Raw genomic sequence first — 18,280 nt, 5'->3', positions numbered from 1 at the left:
GTTCCAAAGCCTGAAAACAGAGCCATGAGGAGGAGCAGAAGTCTAGTTTTCTCTCAGAACACTTGCATTACAATATGCTGAAAGGTTATTATGGGATTTTGCCCAAAGATGCCAAAAACATACTGACTACTGAAGCTTTAACAGCAGTGAGTGAAAGCACTAACATTACCTGAGTCATGTTTGAAATCACTGACGGGGAGGAAAGATGGTTCATATTTTACCTACTGTATGTTTACAAGTTTGTGACCAGTCCAAAGACACGCAGGTTGTGTAAATGTGAATGGTTGTCTGTCTGTCTGTGTTGGATGTGTGACAGGCTGGCAACCTGACCAGTGTGTATCCCTATTCTTGCCCTAGCTGGGAGAGGTTTCCAGCCCCGTACACAACCCGTTCACTCTCCCAACTCGTCAAGTACCTCAGCTCGGTCAGTGGCCCTCGGCGTCTGATACCGACGCACCAGACACACTTTAGCATCCGTATGAGACGCACCGGGCTGTCAACTAATTCCGATGAGCAACTGAGTATAAATAGTGAGAAAGTGTGCGTAGGGTGAGCAAGAGGGGAGGTAGGATAGGTCAAACAAACACAGGACTTTTACCCAGGAGGCCGCTGGTCATCTTCCATGTGAAACCAAGTCAACTTATTTTAACATAGTTTTGTTTTACGTAACTTCTGTACTGAATCAATGGCAGTTATATCACAAACAGACTTATTTTACGTAACAAGCATACTCATTATACCCCCGTGACAACTTAGTCAGGGGTATATAGCGCTCCGCATGTCCGTCCTTCAGTCCGTCCGTCCATTAGCGTGTCACACTTTCGTTTCCGGAGCAGAACTCGGCTCGGAAACTATTTAACTCAGGATCTTCAAATTTGGTTTGATGGTAACCCCCCCCAAAACATCTTGGCATTAGCTCATTGCACCAGAACCAGTTGTCATAATCTGTCAATGTGTACATTTCTATTGGACTTTTTGTAAATGTGTACTGGATTGATGAATTGCTTTCAGGTGAATGTCGACCTTCACTAATGAAGGGAATGTGTGAAGCGTTAGATCAACCAATGATGCATGTACAGTTCTGCCTAAGGGCTGTTTACTATATTTACATTTCTCATTTTCTGTTTTCTTCCTTCATGCTATGCAGGGCTGTAAAACACAAAGGCCTAAATGTGAAACCTGTCCAATCTTTTGCAATCAATCTTCCACGTACAGTAATGTGTAACTTTGTACTGTTGAACTTGATTAATGCCATACAGGAAGTGCAGCCTCGTCCATTTTCAATCATCGTCATCAAGCCCTTAGCCATAGTTTACAGGAGAAAAGACTTCCAGAGTACACTGTTATATTGACCACATGGAGAAGCGTTTTGACCATCAATGACAGAAGGACTTGTCATTTCGATTCCACTGACTTGTTCACTGACATAAATATGTCCTTTTAAAGGGACTGTTTGTAACTTCTTACACGTATAAATCGGGTCGGTGTCTAATGCGCGCTCGCGTGTGGCTACGCTGTTCCGACACAAACTACACAGAAGCACCAAAACCGCAAAGTTACAGTATATCTAGTGAAGCCCGTCTTGCAAAACGGTTTCAATTCTTCCTGCTCCAGCCCCCCCGACCGCAGCCAGAAGACACAGGGGAGCTTTGGTCTCCAGGGCCGGAGTCCATGCTGTGTCTGCTCCTCTGCCTGCTTGCCTTCACTCACACACTGCGCTCGTTCTCACTCGCTCCACCTCTCACATGCATGCGTGCACACTACACACTGCAGAAGACGGGAGTCTGCAGCAGGACAACACAGTATCAGCATTGATTCATGGAGAGACCTTCGTCTGGTCAGCTAACATTACTGCCAAGCAGCTGAAATATAGAGTGATACTGTGCTTTTAGCTGACGTGTGTCTCCTCACTGTGTTGTCTGATGCTCGTTCATGTCTATGTAGAGCGAGCAAGAGCAACAGGATGCTGACTTTAGTTGACTTAACAGCCACAGGTGTCACTGTTAATAAGACATTTCTGATTCTTAGGCCCTGTTCAGACCTGGTACCAACATGCGTCCTCAGTGATCCCATCACAAGTGGACAGCTTTAAGTACGTCTGTTCACACCTGGCATTAGAATGCGTCTCCACATGCGTCTCTAGTGACCACTCTAGAGGCCCTTTAAGAGATAAACTATTATGAGCAAGTTACAGGCTTCTGCATGTGATCCGTTGTGTGCTGCTGTTTGTACGGATTGTTTCAATGAATGGATTCCAGAGATGTACCAAACAACTGAGAACAACTGTAAATCATACTTCAAATGCCACATGACACATCCATAAGCCTTCTTGTTCAAATAGGAATATACATATACAAGAATACATTTGTATATTAATATATTGTCTTCATCATGTAATGCGTGTCCTGTAAACACCGTATAGAAACACACATGCTCCCTCTTCATTTCTCTCAGAAGCAATGCATACACACACACGTGCACTCAACACACCCATCCACTGCTTTGGTATCATTCATGAACAAACACCCAACTTCACAAACACACACACACACACACACACACACACACACACACACACACACACGTGGCGGTGCGACCTCTCACCGCCAATGCAGAGGCTGAAACGGCAGAGTTCATCACACAGGGTGTCCGGGCTCTCCAGCTCTCCTGGTCCTCCCCCTTTTCCTCCTCCTTCTCCTCTCTTCTTCCTCGGCGACATCCTCTTCACCATCTTCATCACTCGCTCCACTTTGTCCATCCTGGATGATGGACGGCTGACCAAGATTCAAGTGTAAAGTTGTAGATTTGGCAGACCTCTTTTTTCCCCTCCTTTTCCTTATCCCCTCTTCTTTTCTCTTTCTACTTTCTCACTTCTTTCTTGTCTTCCTCTTCTTTTCCAACTCGGTCTTTTTTGGGAATCTTAGTAACTTTCACCGCTCTGCACTCACATGTTTCTCGTCTCCCTCTCTTCTCTCATCTTCCCGGCAAAGTGGCTCTCTTGATTTCCCCAAAACCCCTCCTCTTCCTCCTCCCCCCTTCTCTCCTCTTCTTCTCCTCGGTCTGGTCTTCTTCTTCTTCACCTCCAATTTTGCTCTCCCTTTACAATGCAGCACTTAATTGCCCGGGTTTAGTCCCACAAACACCTCATCCATCCTCTCCGTCTGATCCTTCCTCGTTCTTCTCTTCTTTTTCCTTCTCTTTCCTCCCTCTCCTTCGGCTCACGGAGAATCCGACGAACCGAGCTACGACAGAAGTGAGACACTGAGGGAAAAGAGGAGAGGGAGAAAGGGAGAGGCAGTACATTTACTTCTCCCCTCCTTTCTCTCTCTCTCTCTCTCTCTCTATGCACCCCACATCACACCTTCACAACTCTCAGCTGCTACTTCCAGAGGAAAAGACGGGAGAAAACATAAAGCAACATTTTTTATAAAGACTGTGTGGTGCTATTTTCTTTGTCTCTCTGCAGTGCTGTGCTCCATTACCTCTCTCTCTCTCTCCCCCAATGCACTTTTTCATTCTGTCAGTTAGCGCACACATACACACACACACATACACACACACACACACACTCTCACACACACACACACACACACACACACACACACACACACACCAGTTTGTCTCCTTCCACAACAGCAACCACAGCGAACTTCTTCAATCAGTCCGTGTCTCTCTCCCTCCCTCCTGCTTTACATCACTCCTTCATTTTCTTCCCTCCTCCGTCTTTCCTATACTCATACACATCACACGGACATTCCACGTGTCATGAGTACGCATTTTAACGTTTCCGCGTGTCACCTGTACACCACGCAAACGTCCGCAGTTAGGTTCAGTCAAGAAAAGCACTTAGTTAGGGTAAGGGAAAACGTCCTGGTGGGGCTTCAAACATAAGGAAGTGAACTAAGTGAAAGACGTGTGGAAACAACTACGGAAAACACGCCACAAAGACGACAGTAAACGTGACGATTGTCACTAACGTAACTTACGAAACAAAACACCGGTCAACAATGGTCTGGAACACAGGTCTCCTGGTTAAAAGCAAGCCCTCAGGAAGAGTGCGTCACGTGATGCCATCGGGCCCTAAGAGACTTCTTCCCATAGACTTACATTGGGAAAGAGACGTATGTAACTCAGAGGATCATTCTCTTTGAGGAATATGAACTATCCAGTACGAACACTTGAATAGCCCGGAGTTATTTCCCTTCTTGTGTTCATGTGGATGAGACCCAGACCGAGGCTGGAGCGAGGGCTCGGAGGCGGAGGGGAATCATTCCTGGGGCTGCTCTGTGGGCCCGATGGATGCAGAAGATCGCCGGATGATCCGGCTACTTTATCACTCAGCAGTCGAGCCTCTTTGGCATCAGAGCAACTCTCATATAATGAATGTTAGCCCGCCAATAACGCTGCAACCAGTTGTCTTTATACATCCATGGATAAAAGTCCAGTGTTTGGACCCATCCACCTCCCCACCTGCCCTCCATCAGTGGTCTTTCTCGCTCTTTTTACTACATCACTAACTTACCGTAGCATTTATACGCGGATGCGTTTACATTGCAGTCAGTACAGGATACATGGCGTACAAAAGATAATCAAGAAATGCGTACTGATTGCGCGCTAAACGCCTTGCGCATTATCGAGGCAGATGCGCCTTTTGGTGCAAACGGGCTGGTTTATCCCTCCCACTCAACCTGTTCCTTTGACCCTAACACAATCCTTCCTCCTCTTCTCTCTTCATCTCTTCAACATCCTTCTTCTCTCTGTCTATCTTTTCCCATTTCTCCCTCATCTCTCCATCCCTCTGCATGTTCTCATCTGCTCTTTAAGCTCCGTTTCGTGTCTCTCCATAATAAGCTATAATAAGCTCATCATTTCCTCTGCACACACACACACACACACTGTTTAAGCATGTAGGCAGGACAACACACACTGTGGACACTTCTGCCTAGCTCTCTCTCACACACACACACACACACACACACACACACACACACACACACACACACACACACACACAATGACACTCAGCTTTTTGTGCTCACTCCCTCACTGCAGAGCTGAGGGTATGAACCCCAGGTAGCTATAATGAAAAGTCAGGGGGGGTGGGGGGGGGGTTCAGGACATGCTTTTTAATCACTGACCCGAGACGATCCGTACAGACGCTATGATCCTGCAGTGAAGTTTTCACTTTTTGAAAAGTGTGACACCTGACAGAATTGATTGCAGACAGGAAATTAAAAATCCCCCCGTGAAGATTACTGAGGTTTTCTGAGTTTCTTGAAGCAGCTGCCTCTAAAAGAGTAGCACTTAAGAGGACATTATCATCCGTGGGTTCTCAGCGTGATCCAACGGACATCAAGCTTTAATATTGACATGAGGTCAGGAAAGAAAATAACTTTCATTCGAGGCGTGAGGTGTACATTTGCATCAATCGGGATGGCCGTGCCTGCAGGTGAAAAGCCAGGGAGCCTGTCATGTCTGTGACGCTGTACTAACCAGCCTTGTTCCCTTATGATCCCTAAAAACGAAGCTACATCTACTCGTGACTCGTTGTCACAGGATGACAGAGTCAGGAAACTGAAGATAGATTTTCCCTTTTCTTTTGAATAGCTACTAAGAGGCCTGAATACAGAAAACTAGACAGCATCTTACAAGAAAAGCACAAACTTTAGAGATAGACATAGATTTAAGGAGCAGAATTATGTTTTTCATCATAGCCTACCAGACCAATACTCTGGCTACCCATTAGATTCATCTTAAGACCCGGTCCCCATGTTGTCCCTATTCAATGTATTCTCATTCAACGGTTCGTATGATATCTTATGAAAAGGTTATTCCTCCTTTTTTGTTTCGTATCTCCAGCAACACGTGTTCCACTCCCTACATGCATAGTCTTTTTAAAATAAACTTCCATCTTCACAGGAAACAACTTCCTTAGGTTTAGGCAAGAAAGCTACTTAGTTAGGTTTAGGAAAAGGTTGTGGTGTGGAATAAAATAACTTCGGACGTGGTGTTACTTAAGAACATAAGTTACATGACAAATAAATCAAAAGTGACTTCTGGCTTCACACTGGACACAAACGCCGGTCTCCTGGGCGAAAGTCCGGTGCTTTTTGACCCCCCCATCCACTCCTCCCTATGCAGCCTTTGTCGCGCATTACATTTCCTGGTTCACGATTACATGAATTACACACAAATTCATTTTGTGGGATATATATGAATCACAGTGCTTTACTTTCATAGGTATAGGAAAGAACAATACATGAGACCGTCCTCACCTATTTCACCTACTATTTTATATATTTTTTTTAACCCTAACCAAGTAGTTTTGTTGCCTAAACCTAACTGCCACCGTTTCACAATGTTAACCATGTGTTACAACGTTAATCAAGACCGTTTCAACCAAACCTTCATGGTCAAGATACTACACTAAAGGCTGCTCCACTATAATGACGCCGGGCCTTCTGCCCAAGTGGTGAAATATGATGAGTAGGGATGAGATCACGTTGGTGATGCTCTACTAATCTGACTTGCTGCTTAGAGGGCAGTGGTGCTAAACCTTTTTTCCTTACGACCCCGAAAGATTTACGACCCTTGTAGATTTTCCCTTTGTCAGGAGTGTTTCATTGAATAGCTTTTAGAGGGCTGAATACATCAAACTACAGTGTTTAACAAAAAAACCACAAAGTTTATAGAAGAAAAAGTGATTATAATATTATGCAGCAGAGTTTAGTTTTTCATCATAACTTTTCATCAGATGATTACGGGGGTGAATCATCTCCTTTGTCAGCCGGCCTTCACTCACACGCCACGCTCGTTCTCACTCGCTCCACCTCTCACGTGCATGCTGCTCACTCCACACTGCAGAAGAGTTAGTTTAGCTCTGAGAATATCTAGTGAATGTACAGTGGACGTTTGTGCAGAAATAACTGCTGCAGCTCCTCCAGACCAACAGAGGTTTCCCGTGTCTTGTGAAGTGACGGGACGTTATCGTCTCGGGCCAAAACTCCGGCGTCTCCCCTGTTCCCTCCGGCCGCGGTCGGGAGGCTGAGGCAGGAAAAGCCAACACTAGGATCAGCATTGATTCATGGAGAGACCTTCGTCTGGTCAGCTAACATTACTGCCAAGCAGCTGAAATATAGAGTGATATTGTGCTTTTAGCTGACGTGTGTCTCCTCACTGTGTTGAGCGATGCTCCTTCATGTCTATGTAGAGCAAGCACAAGCGCGAGCAACAGGACGCTGACTTTAGTTGACTTAACGGACACAGGTGAAGCTGTTAAGACATTTAGGATTCTCACATACAGTCCCTTGAAGAAGTCCTATTTATGTCATTTGGATGGATGATAGAGATGGGAAAGATTCCATTTTTATAACTTGAGTGTTTATGTCACCAGACACCTCCAGATGGTGTTTCTGCAGAGTTAGTTGTTTGAGGGTTAAACGTGCATTGACAGTGTAGCACTATATCCATTACATTTAGGTTTGATATAGCCTAAACAACAAGCACTGGCTGATTTGAGGCAGCCATCAGTTTGAATTGAATGTGACTAAGGATATGTGCATTGATTTCAGACATCAACAACAAACTCCTGCAAATACTACAATAAATGGACTACATGTTGAGATTGTTGAATTTCACAAGTATTTGGGCATCATAATTGACAATAAGTTGACCTTTGAGAGGAACACCGATATGCTGTTTAAGAAAAGCCAGCAGCGTCTCTTCTGTTTGAGGAAGCTAGCCAAGTTCCAGGTTGAGAAATCCCTGATGACACTGTTTTATAAATCTGTTATGGAGTCAGTCTTTTGCTTTTATTTGCTGGTATGCATCCCTCAACCTCAAACAGAAAAACTCATTCACAAGGTTGATAAAAATCAGCAGCAAAATCATCGGTTCTCAGCAGACATGTCTGTCTGAACTGTAGAACAAACAGCTGATGAAGAAAGCAGAATCCCCCCCACACACCCCCTGCATTCAGAATTGAAGTCTGCCCTATGGTTCCCGCTTCAGACAACCATCAGTCAAAACTAACCAATAGAAATGATCTTTCATACCCTCAGCCATTTCACTGTTCAACTCTGTAAAGTATAGGTAGTATCAGCACATCCAGGCCTGTTCTGCCTGTTCTTGTCATTATCTTAATTGTGTAACTCTTTGAATATTTTTGGTACTTCAAGGTTTCACCTTTTTCAGTGTTTTAGTATGTGGGGATGTACAGGATGGATATATTGTCTTAATGTCATGACATGTTGTTGTTGTTGTTGTTTGCTACTGCGGCTAAACCGCCAACTCTTTCACTTCACTTCTATGTTATTAAGTGCCAAGTCAGCCGTGATTACAAATTCTAAAACTGGTCATTACATGGACCGCCATATCAGAATCAGAATCAGAATCAGAAAGGTGTTTATTGCCAGGTGTAAGGGGTATACACGAGGAATTTTCTTTGGCTTTTTGGTGCGAGACAAACAGTATAATAACAAAGAATAGATATGACATGAACATAGAACTTAAACCAGGTTAGTTAGTTGGTTAGTTTGGTTTGAATTCATAAGTGAGCACTTGCTTGATGTCCCTATCTATAGACGAACCGACCTCAACAATCCCTTGAGAAGAATTTGAGGGAAACTGAACCCAAAGTTTGAAAAGGAGGTATACGCCGCAGACATCCTGAGCAGCACTGGAGGACTGTCCTCAGCTCACAGTAGAACAACTTTCAAAGTATTATAGACTCTGCAGGAGTCAGAAAGACAGAAATAGACTCAATTCAGCATTTGGCTTTGTCAGCGGATTCCAAGAGCGAAAACCAGTTGTTTCTTCCTGACTACTGCAGTGCATTAAGAGGAAATTCAACTGTACCATAGCAGAGGCATCCTCAGCGCTGCTCAGTGGGCCCAACAGCATGTCATACTTCCACTGTTGCCTGTTTGATTCTGCTTTGTAGGCTATATTTCATATAAATCCTTCCTAACACAACTTTAATGTATGAAATGAGCACATTAAATATATTTATATTATATATATCTAACCTTCTCCCCTTTCCTCGGAAGTCCGCTACCTGGGTGTCATCCTGGAACGACTCTCTCATTCCAGTCGAACATCAAGTTCATCACCAAATCCGCTTTTTTCCACCTAAGAAACATCTCTCGTCTCCTGCAATCCCTCTCTGACTCCGTGGCAGAAACCCTTCGTCACCTCCCGTTTGGACAACTGCAATGGAGTTCTGTCCGGGGTTCCCAGCAAAGCCCTGCACAGGCTCCAGTATGTGCAGAACTCAGCTGCCAGGTTTCTCACCCGCACCAAGCCCTGGCAGCACATCAACCCCCCACCCTCATCCAGCTCCATTGGCTCCCGGTCAAGTCCGGCATCACTTACAAAATCCTCCTCTTCACCTACAAAACCCACAATGCCCCGGCTCCTCAGTACTTATCTGACCTCTTCCACCCATATACACAGTCCCGGAAGCTGAGATCCTCAGGCCGGGTCAGCTCTCAATCCCCCCACAGAAACCTTCGGAATTCAGGGGACAGAGCTTTCAGTGTGACAGCCCCCCCCCCCCCTCTGGAACTCTCTCCCCACAGAGCTCCTCAACGCCCCATCTCTGGACAGCTTCAGAACACTCCTTAAAACCCCCCTCTTCAACAAGGCCTATGGCCTCTAGCGACTGCTATGTTCCGTTTGTTGTGTTTATTTATGTCTATGTTAAGCGTCCTTAGGTTTCTTGAAAGGCGCTTTATAAATCAAAGTTATTGTTATTATTATTATATAAAGTGCATCTTGTAGGGATGAATAATGTGAAGGTTACATTCTGTCACCACTAAACTATGTGACAACAATGTCGGGCAAGTGACTTGGAGATTGTAATCGATTACTTTACTCTCTCAACATGCTCCAACGCTACCACACCTACCACTATTTATTCAATAATGTCCTCTCTATTTCTATTTCTTCATGTGTTAAACATAGAATTTACCAGCTAGCCTTCACAGTGAAGCTACTTACAGCTAGCAACAGCTAGTTCACCGCCCCCCCAAAGCTAAGCCCTCAGCACACACAACTCCCATCTTCTCAGCACAGCCACTGCATGCTTTCACTCATCAACTTGGACTTGCATTTATAGAGCTCCTTTCTAGTCTTCCGACCACTCAAAGCTCTTCACACTACCTGTCAGCATTCACCCATTCACACACACATTCATCTAGCAAGGATCTGATCTAAATAGCCTACAAACTCTGAATACAATCCAGCTGATTCCTGGATATCAGATGCTAGCTAGCCAGTTAATATGGCATACCATTTAAAACCACCCCCCCACATATCCGACAAGTCGCACTCACTCCAAAAGGTCAAAAGAAAGGTCAAAGATTCCCCTCATCTAACCATCCACGCAGGTATCTTCAATCCAACTAGTGCTCGTCTCCCACCTACATAACCAATTTGGAAAAAACAAGAGTGGACGAGTATCTGTGTGGACCGTGTACGGTCAGACCGTGTGGACCGAGTACGGTCAGTCTGTGTGGACCGTGTACGGTCAGACCGTGTGGACCGAGTACGGTCAGTCTGTGTGGACCGAGTACGGTCAGTCTGTGTGGACCGTGTACGGTCAGACCGTGTGGACCGAGTACGGTCAGTCTGTGTGGACCGTGTACGGTCAGTCTGTGTGGACCGTGTACGGTCAGACCGTGTGGACCGAGTACGGTCAGTCTGTGTGGACCGAGTACGGTCAGTCTGTGTGGGCCGTGTACGGTCAGTCTGTGTGGACTGTGTACGGTCAGACCGTGTACGGTCAGTCTGTGTGGACCGTGTACGGTCAGTCTGTGTGGACCGAGTACGGTCAGTCTGTGTGGACCGTGTACGGTCAGTCTGTGTGGACCGAGTACGGTCAGTCTGTGTGGACCGCGTACGGTCAGTCTGAGTGGACCGTGTACGGTCAGTCTTTGTGGACCGCGTACGGTCAGTCTGTGTGGACCGTGTACGGTCAGTCTGTGTGGACCGTGTACGGTCAGTCTGAGTGGACCGTGTACGGTCAGTCTTTGTGGACTGTGTACGGTCAGTCTGAGTGGACCGTGTACGGTCAGTCTGTGTGGACCGTGTACGGTCAGTCTGTGAATTTGTGGCTAAATTGTTACGTAAATAGTCAGTGGTCATGTCTATAATGTTAAATCCAGCTGTACATGTCCACCAGGTCCGGTGAGTACACTAGGGGCCGTGCTGAACCACTGAACTGGCCGTTCAGGTGGTGACGTACCCACTAGTGGAATACATAAACTGAATCTTCTGTTATTCTGTCTAAACAATCCACCAAAAACTTCTTTAAGCAAGAACTAGTCTATGCCACTGACGAAGTTTTTCTTAATGAAAGACCCTTTCCAACTTGCCGTAACACTGGAAGCAGCGAGGCGAAGCTCTGCTCCTCGACGGAGGAGGAGCCGCTTCTGCCGAGCACGTGACTCTCCACCTCCCGCCGAAGCTCCGACTGCCGGGAAGCCGGACCTGGGTCTGTCCTCCACCGGGCTGGTTGCTGCCATAGGCCCCGCTGAAGTGAGCTCAAGAGGTTTCTAGTGAACCTGCATTATTTCGTCTGATTTCGCTGAAATCTGACCCACTGGCAAGAATAACGTAGACAGTTTTGTCGCTGATGGTCTCTTTTACTTCTGTAGGTCATATAGAGGCATCAGTATTATATCCAGACTGTTTCAACCAGTTCAAAGTAAGTGAGAAATCAACATGCAACATTAATACAACAGTAACAATCTTCTCTTCCCTGTAAAGAGCATCCTGCACAAAGTTCTCTTCCTGATTACAACAAGAATGTGACAGACCCTTACAGCCAGAACCTGCTGGCGCCGGTGAGTGGAACCAAGCAAACCTCAATAGAACACATCATTGAGGTTTGCTTTCTCCTACTCCTTCCACATTTTTCAACTTAAAAACTCCATTCAAACATGAATATGTGCAGCTCAATTAGGAATCAAGCGCGTCTATTATTCTCATTCATAACTTTCATATTTTAAGAATTATTAACCATAATTCATCAAAAATGTTGCATTGAAACGAATGAAAGAGATGTTCAGAATCTTTACATTTTCAAGCATTTTAAAGTCTTCACTGCTCATTCATACTTTCACCTAGAAACTCCATTCAAACTGTAAAATGCTCCACAACTTCTGTAGATTCTGGCTATTATTCAACTTTTAATATCCCATTTGTACTTTTTTAAATATTTAACCTTGTTCGGAGCTTGGTAAAGTGCCTTTCTCCGACTTTTACATGAGTGTGTATTGCGCTCCTTAGAGTGATGACATCAGACTTGGAGGGCGGAGCAGCTTTAAAATCTCATTGAAAAAATATTTTAAACTCGCTCCCATTTCCACAATTGTCACTCTTCATACATAATTTCTTCACAGAAATGTTGGAAATCTTGTGTTGGTCGCAGTCATGTAGCTATGGAATCAGTCGGACTTACACATTTTGAGATAAATGCTTGGAAGCGAGAGCAACTCCATGGTGAGCTTCCATAGGCCCCCATGTTAATTTTGTCACCTTTTTTTGGAAGAGTTTAAAAGTTGCTGGTTTTAGAAACTGCTGCCGAGGCCACATTTGTGACACTACACACCCAAATTTCGCACCATATCTTCATCTCGGAGTCCTTCCTGCTCTCCTAAAGAATGAAAGCGATAGCTGTCACCGTTTTTGTCGTAGAAGGACTTGTTCGGTAGGTGTTTCTCTCTTTGATTCCATGTAAAACTCTGTCTAACTAGAGATTAGCAGTAACATCAAAGCAGTTAAGATCAAAGGTTTCCATGGTAACCGTTGATTGCTGGTACTCAGGTGACATAGATGAAGTATTTAGAGCAAGTTGACACACACACACACACACACACACACACACACACACACACACACACGCACACACACACACACACACACACAAACACACACACACACACACACAGTTAAAAGAAGCCATTAGGCCAAAGGGCCTTCTCCTATCGTACCACCATGTTATGGAATGATTTCCCTTTACATCACACAGTCTGTTTCTGTCTGTCTCTCACACACACACACACGCACCCACACGCACACACACACAACCCTTCAAAATAAAAGCCCCATAGAGTATCTGTATCTTAACAGGAGGCTCACAATGAGACCTATCATACCTCTTTCTAATGGAATGTTGTCACTGTGGACATCAGACAATGTAATTATGCCTCCCCCTAACCCATCCCTTCAAAATAAAAGCCCCACAGAGTGATTGTTTCTTAACAGGAAGCTCCCAATTACACTAGTTTTTAAAAATAAAAGCCCCCAACTCTTATTTTATGTTAACAGGAAACTAGGGATTCACTTACTTTTTCAAAATAAAAGCCCCAGAAGGTAACTTTCTTAACAGGGAACTCAGAACTAATTATTTATAATGCTTCAGCTGCTTTTCATTCAATTACAACATTTATTTACTGATTTATATTCTTCTGATTCTGTATCCTTCTTCATACAGATTACAGCCATCAATGCAGTGTAGCATCAGCTATTCAAAAACCTTCAAATATTCCACATCTTTTATACACTATTGGTATTATTAAATTTTTCAATGATATTCATACAAATTAAACCCATAAGCACTCTTTCAACTCTTCCTACTTATTCTCCTTCTTCATACAGATTAAAGCCAGCAATGCAGTGTAGCGTCAGCTATTCAAAAACCTTCAACTATTCAACAGCTTTGATAAATTATTGGTATTTTTCAACTTTTCAATGAAATTCATAAAAATTCAACCCATTCCCACTTTTCAATCTATTCCTACTACTTCAGCTTCTTCTAACAACATTTAAGCCAGCATTACAGCGCAGCGTCAGCTATTCAGCATCCAGCATTCACACCGCAATTTCTTCAGAAATTGCTTTTTTAGTTTTACATTCTGCTTTGTTTCCGACTGTCTCTCATCTTGTCTGCTATTCACGCACCCCACTCCTCTCTCTCTTTCTCTCCTCATCTCCCTCCTGCTCTGTACCTGTAGACCGTCAGCGCGCCACCCACCCCCGCCCCTCCCTGCTTGATGGTATGATCCTTGTCTGTCATCTCTTGATTGGTCGCCTGGACGTCAATAACTCAACATTCCGTCACAGTCAGTGCATGGAGTGCTCGTTGCGCGGAGAAGATCATCCTATCATTCTGCCTTGAGTTAATTAAAAAAAGAAAAAGAAGCCGCTCTCGGACGGGAGCCAGCTCCCATCGTTCACTTAGAAGAGCCGGCGGCTTGTTTGCGACGGACACATCACTACAGCAGATCTCTTTAAAGGCTGGCCCACACTAAAAGATGAGACAGATCCCACACATAACGAGGTTATGCTAAATTGAACAGTTGTGTTCTGATAATGAATGGAGAGCAACACCACAAACTAACAGATTCATTTATGAACAACAAGAGTCCACACTCCAAAAAACGGAAGCCAAACATGGCGGACGATGGGCAGGAAGAAAATGATCGATGATAGTTTAGTACTTTGTGCTGAACATTCATGATGGGTTGATGAAGTCATGGAGACCCGTTACATAAACACTTGTTGCTCCTCCATCTCTGAGCTCCATCTTACTACTACTTTATGCTTCACATTTAGCATTAGCTCATGCGTTGGCCGCGGCCGCCGTGACATCGGTGGTTGTCCTTCCTTCTTCAGTCAGTTTGGTTCTCAACTGGCTGACGTTATTTCCAACGTGACTGTGTCATCGGCCGTCCTCGTGGTTCCTCACACACAACAGGATATATCCCATCGTAAATACTGAACATGTTTAATATTTACCATTTCAGATTGGTGCGGTCAGGATGGACTACAGATCCGATCGGGGGATGTAAAAAAACATTCTTAACATACCTCACACCACAAGAACATCTGGAAAGTTCATCTTTAGAACAGTGTAGTGTGTAACCCCACTAAAGGTATCACTGTGATAATACTGACAATGATGGTCGGTTGGCAGACATTTGGAGGTCAATTGATGTTGAACCTCTGTGCAGGCAAGTACACCCACCAAAAGTGCGTTACCGTAGTTGACATTGCCTCTCTTACACTACTTGTAGCTGACACTGAAGCATTATGGTGAGTCTGACTCCTACTGTTTGTTATACAGCTTCATTTAGGGCATGATATTTACATTTTACGGCATTTGTCTTCTTTCATAAAAGCTCCAGATACAATGGAAACACATAGACTTGTCCAAACCACTTTTCTTTGAATTCTGGCTGAACAAAAGCTCATATATTTTATTTGTATTAGCATATTGTTATCTGAATTCACGTAATCATATGTCTGCACTATCAAAAGACAAAAAATAGCTAATGACTGGAATTTACAGCAGTGATTACTTTATAACCCTACATAACATGACTCATCAATTCCTGTACAGTTTTTTTTTCTCATTCATCTATTTTTGTGGATCCTCATAAGGAGAGAGACAGCACCCACCCACTGCTCACACACACTCACACACGCACACACACACACACACACACACACACACGCTCCACAAACTTGGCTTTCTTTCATTAATTCACTCAGAGGGGTTTAAAGGGACGATTTTCTGATGCCAGAAGGGTGTTCAAAGTTTCATAAGATATATATAGTGTGTGTGTGTTTGTGTGTGTGTGTGTGTGCGCGCGCGCGCGTGTGTGTGCGCTCATGTCACTGGTACTCTACATGAACTGGTTATGAAACAGTTTCACAAAGTGGGGGTGTGAATTAATCACAGTAGTTCAACTTCAAATGAGTTAAACTTGGCGCACACACACACACACACACACACACACACACATCCAGAGTGACCCATTGTGAGTGACTGATTAATACCTGATCAAAACTGCACAACAAAAAGTTATAGAAAGTTAAAAGGTATTTCCCTTCCTCAAGAAAGACTCTTGTTGCATTCTTGAGCAATGCACTCAAGACCCAGCTGATCCAGTGAAGATGTTAGTTGTCCACCAATAGAAGCCTGGTGATACTGGGCAGCTCCTACCTGAGACTGTGTAGAACTGGGACAATGCCAGAGAGAGCTCGAGATGACAAAGAGCAGGCTTTGTGTTTTTGAAGAATGAGGATCATCCCTTGATACGACCAATTAAAACACCTTACAAGTGTGTGTGTGTGTGTGTGTGTGTGTGTGTGTGTGTTCCAGACTGCAATAAGTACAGTAAGTGATAACGCATGTGAGGTGCCCTGGTACGAGGAAATAATTGACAATGTGGAGGTAAAGAACGCCAAAATGCAAACTGGAATTGTTAAGTCCTTTTCATAATTGAAGTTTAGTTTACTTGGTCCAGACCAGGAAAAAAAAAAAATAGAGAGGCGAAAAAAAAAAAATTCTGAAAAAATATGAACAGTAGTCAACGGAGAGAGACAAATATTTTTTTGATCCCGTTTAAATTGCTCCATGAATCACACAGATGATGTTTGTCAATTTATTATTATTTATTAAAGATCATTTTGAAACTCTCAGTTTGTCGTAGTATCATTTAGTTTTGTGTGAAAGCGCTCAGTGAACTGAGTGTCAATTTAACAATCTAAGAAAGCTGTTAAAGGTTTGTTCTCCTATGGATTATCCCTGTGAACGGATTACTAATAATGACTTTTTATTGATATTATAATGTGAATGTGTAACTCTGTCTTTGGAGTGTATATGGATGTTTGCTAATGTGTAGTCTTATCTTTTTCTTTTTTTTTCTTCTCTCTCTTTACCATCCTTTTTAATAATTTATTGTCTTTTTAAAATTGATTATGGCATGCGTTGGAGAGTGCCCTGATCAGGCCCCACCGAGGGTTTTTTGTTGTTCTTTATGTCATCTCTACTTGTACCTTCTTTATATGTGTAAACAAATCAAATCAAATACTTCAAATACTTAGACTTTTCTGTATACTTGTCAGTAGAAGCCAAGTTTACTTTAAGTATCATTTTGTCAAGTATATCTCTGATAAGTACATAAAAAGTAAACAGAAAGCATACTCTCTTATTTTAAGTTTAAAAGAAGTACACTAATACACACACACACACACAAACACACACACACACACACACACACACACACACACACACACACACACATACGTACATTGATGCCTCTAAAAGTCAGGAACACAGTGTTCAGAACACAGATGCACATTAAACAACAGAAGTAAATCAAAGCATAAGATAAAAGCTGACGTCTGAAGGCTTCAGTCGATAAACAGACTTCTGACTCAGCCTTCTGAAAGCCACGTCCCAACATGAACATAGTGAAAAGGCTTATTTTAACTCAGAAGATGGCTTTATATGTTTGGATCTTGTACGATGCAAACTTCCACATGATGAAAAGCAAAAAAGTCTATTGATTTTTTGAGGAATTCAGCCAATGTCAATGGGGCACCTTCTGATTAACTCTGAATCTGAACATCCCACATCTCTGATTGCATATTCACTTTGCATTTGGTGCAACACCCAGGGAACCAGGCTCATCAAAACAGCCTTGTGTCACGTTGGCAAACCACAACAAACAGGCTCATGACCCATTTTTATTTTTATTTGGTTCGACTTTGCTCTAAATTCTCTCAAACTATTCCAGTCGTGCTTTGGATGGTGGATTGACTGACTGGATGATTTCACACAGTGACAGGTCATTTGGTGAGGTGAGAACAATGTCAGTTAAACTTGTGGCAGAGCACAGAGATACCTAGAAGTGCAGAAATCAGCCTTCCTCCAAGAACTGATTTAGAAAATAGAGTAAAACTTCAACCAAATAAAGCAAACAGCTCCAATATACAATATCTTTGGTATAAAGAGATACACAAGGACATCTAATTGGGATGAAGTGAATTGCACCCTAATAAATGTACTGATTTGGTTAATCCTTAGAACCATTCACAGGAATAATGAAATATTCAAGTTATTCATCAAAAAGTGAAAAGAGATTTCAAATAACGGGGGAGCAAATATGAACTCCCCTTCTACTACCAACATGGGTAATCATGCATGATGACCAGGGGGACCAGATCCCAACAAACCAAATGTGAGACAGAGTATGTCTGTGTGGGACAATGTGGGACACGTTACCAAGGCTGAGAGGTAGTCTACAATTTTGATATAATGTAAATCTAACTTAAATAATAAACATTTCTATTCTGCCCCTGATCTCGTAACATCTCTATGCTTTGCCCGAATGCATCTAGAGATTGTCTCTTTTTGAGGCGCACGTTTCTTGTGCGAATCACATGAACCGTTTCGCTTCGTGTCGTACCCCCCCCTCCCCGTGTC

At 43.5% G+C, this 18,280-nt stretch overlaps 1 protein-coding gene across 5 annotated transcripts in view; it reads right to left on the bottom strand.

Moving 5' to 3' along the window:
- The window catches only part of grip2b (glutamate receptor interacting protein 2b), a 448,132-nt gene that overhangs the window by 288,410 nt on the left and 141,442 nt on the right, over window positions 1-18,280 (bottom strand). For 2 of the 5 annotated variants that reach the window (XM_074649493.1, XM_074649503.1), the window contains exon 1: window positions 2,605-3,527. The exons of 2 other annotated variants lie outside the window; for them this stretch is intronic. In XM_074649493.1, coding sequence (XP_074505594.1) covers window positions 2,605-2,758 — 154 coding nt within the window. In that variant the 5' untranslated portion in view covers window positions 2,759-3,527. Of the gene's footprint in view, window positions 1-2,604; window positions 3,529-18,280 lie in introns of those variants that run through there. One more of the 5 variants, XM_074649512.1, reaches the window with a different exon arrangement.

The sequence above is a fragment of the Sebastes fasciatus genome, chromosome 1 (genome assembly GCF_043250625.1).
Source record: "Sebastes fasciatus isolate fSebFas1 chromosome 1, fSebFas1.pri, whole genome shotgun sequence".
NCBI lineage: Eukaryota > Metazoa > Chordata > Actinopteri > Perciformes > Sebastidae > Sebastes > Sebastes fasciatus.
Note: the sequence above shows the minus strand (reverse complement) of the source record. Positions and strands in the feature narration are given on the sequence as shown.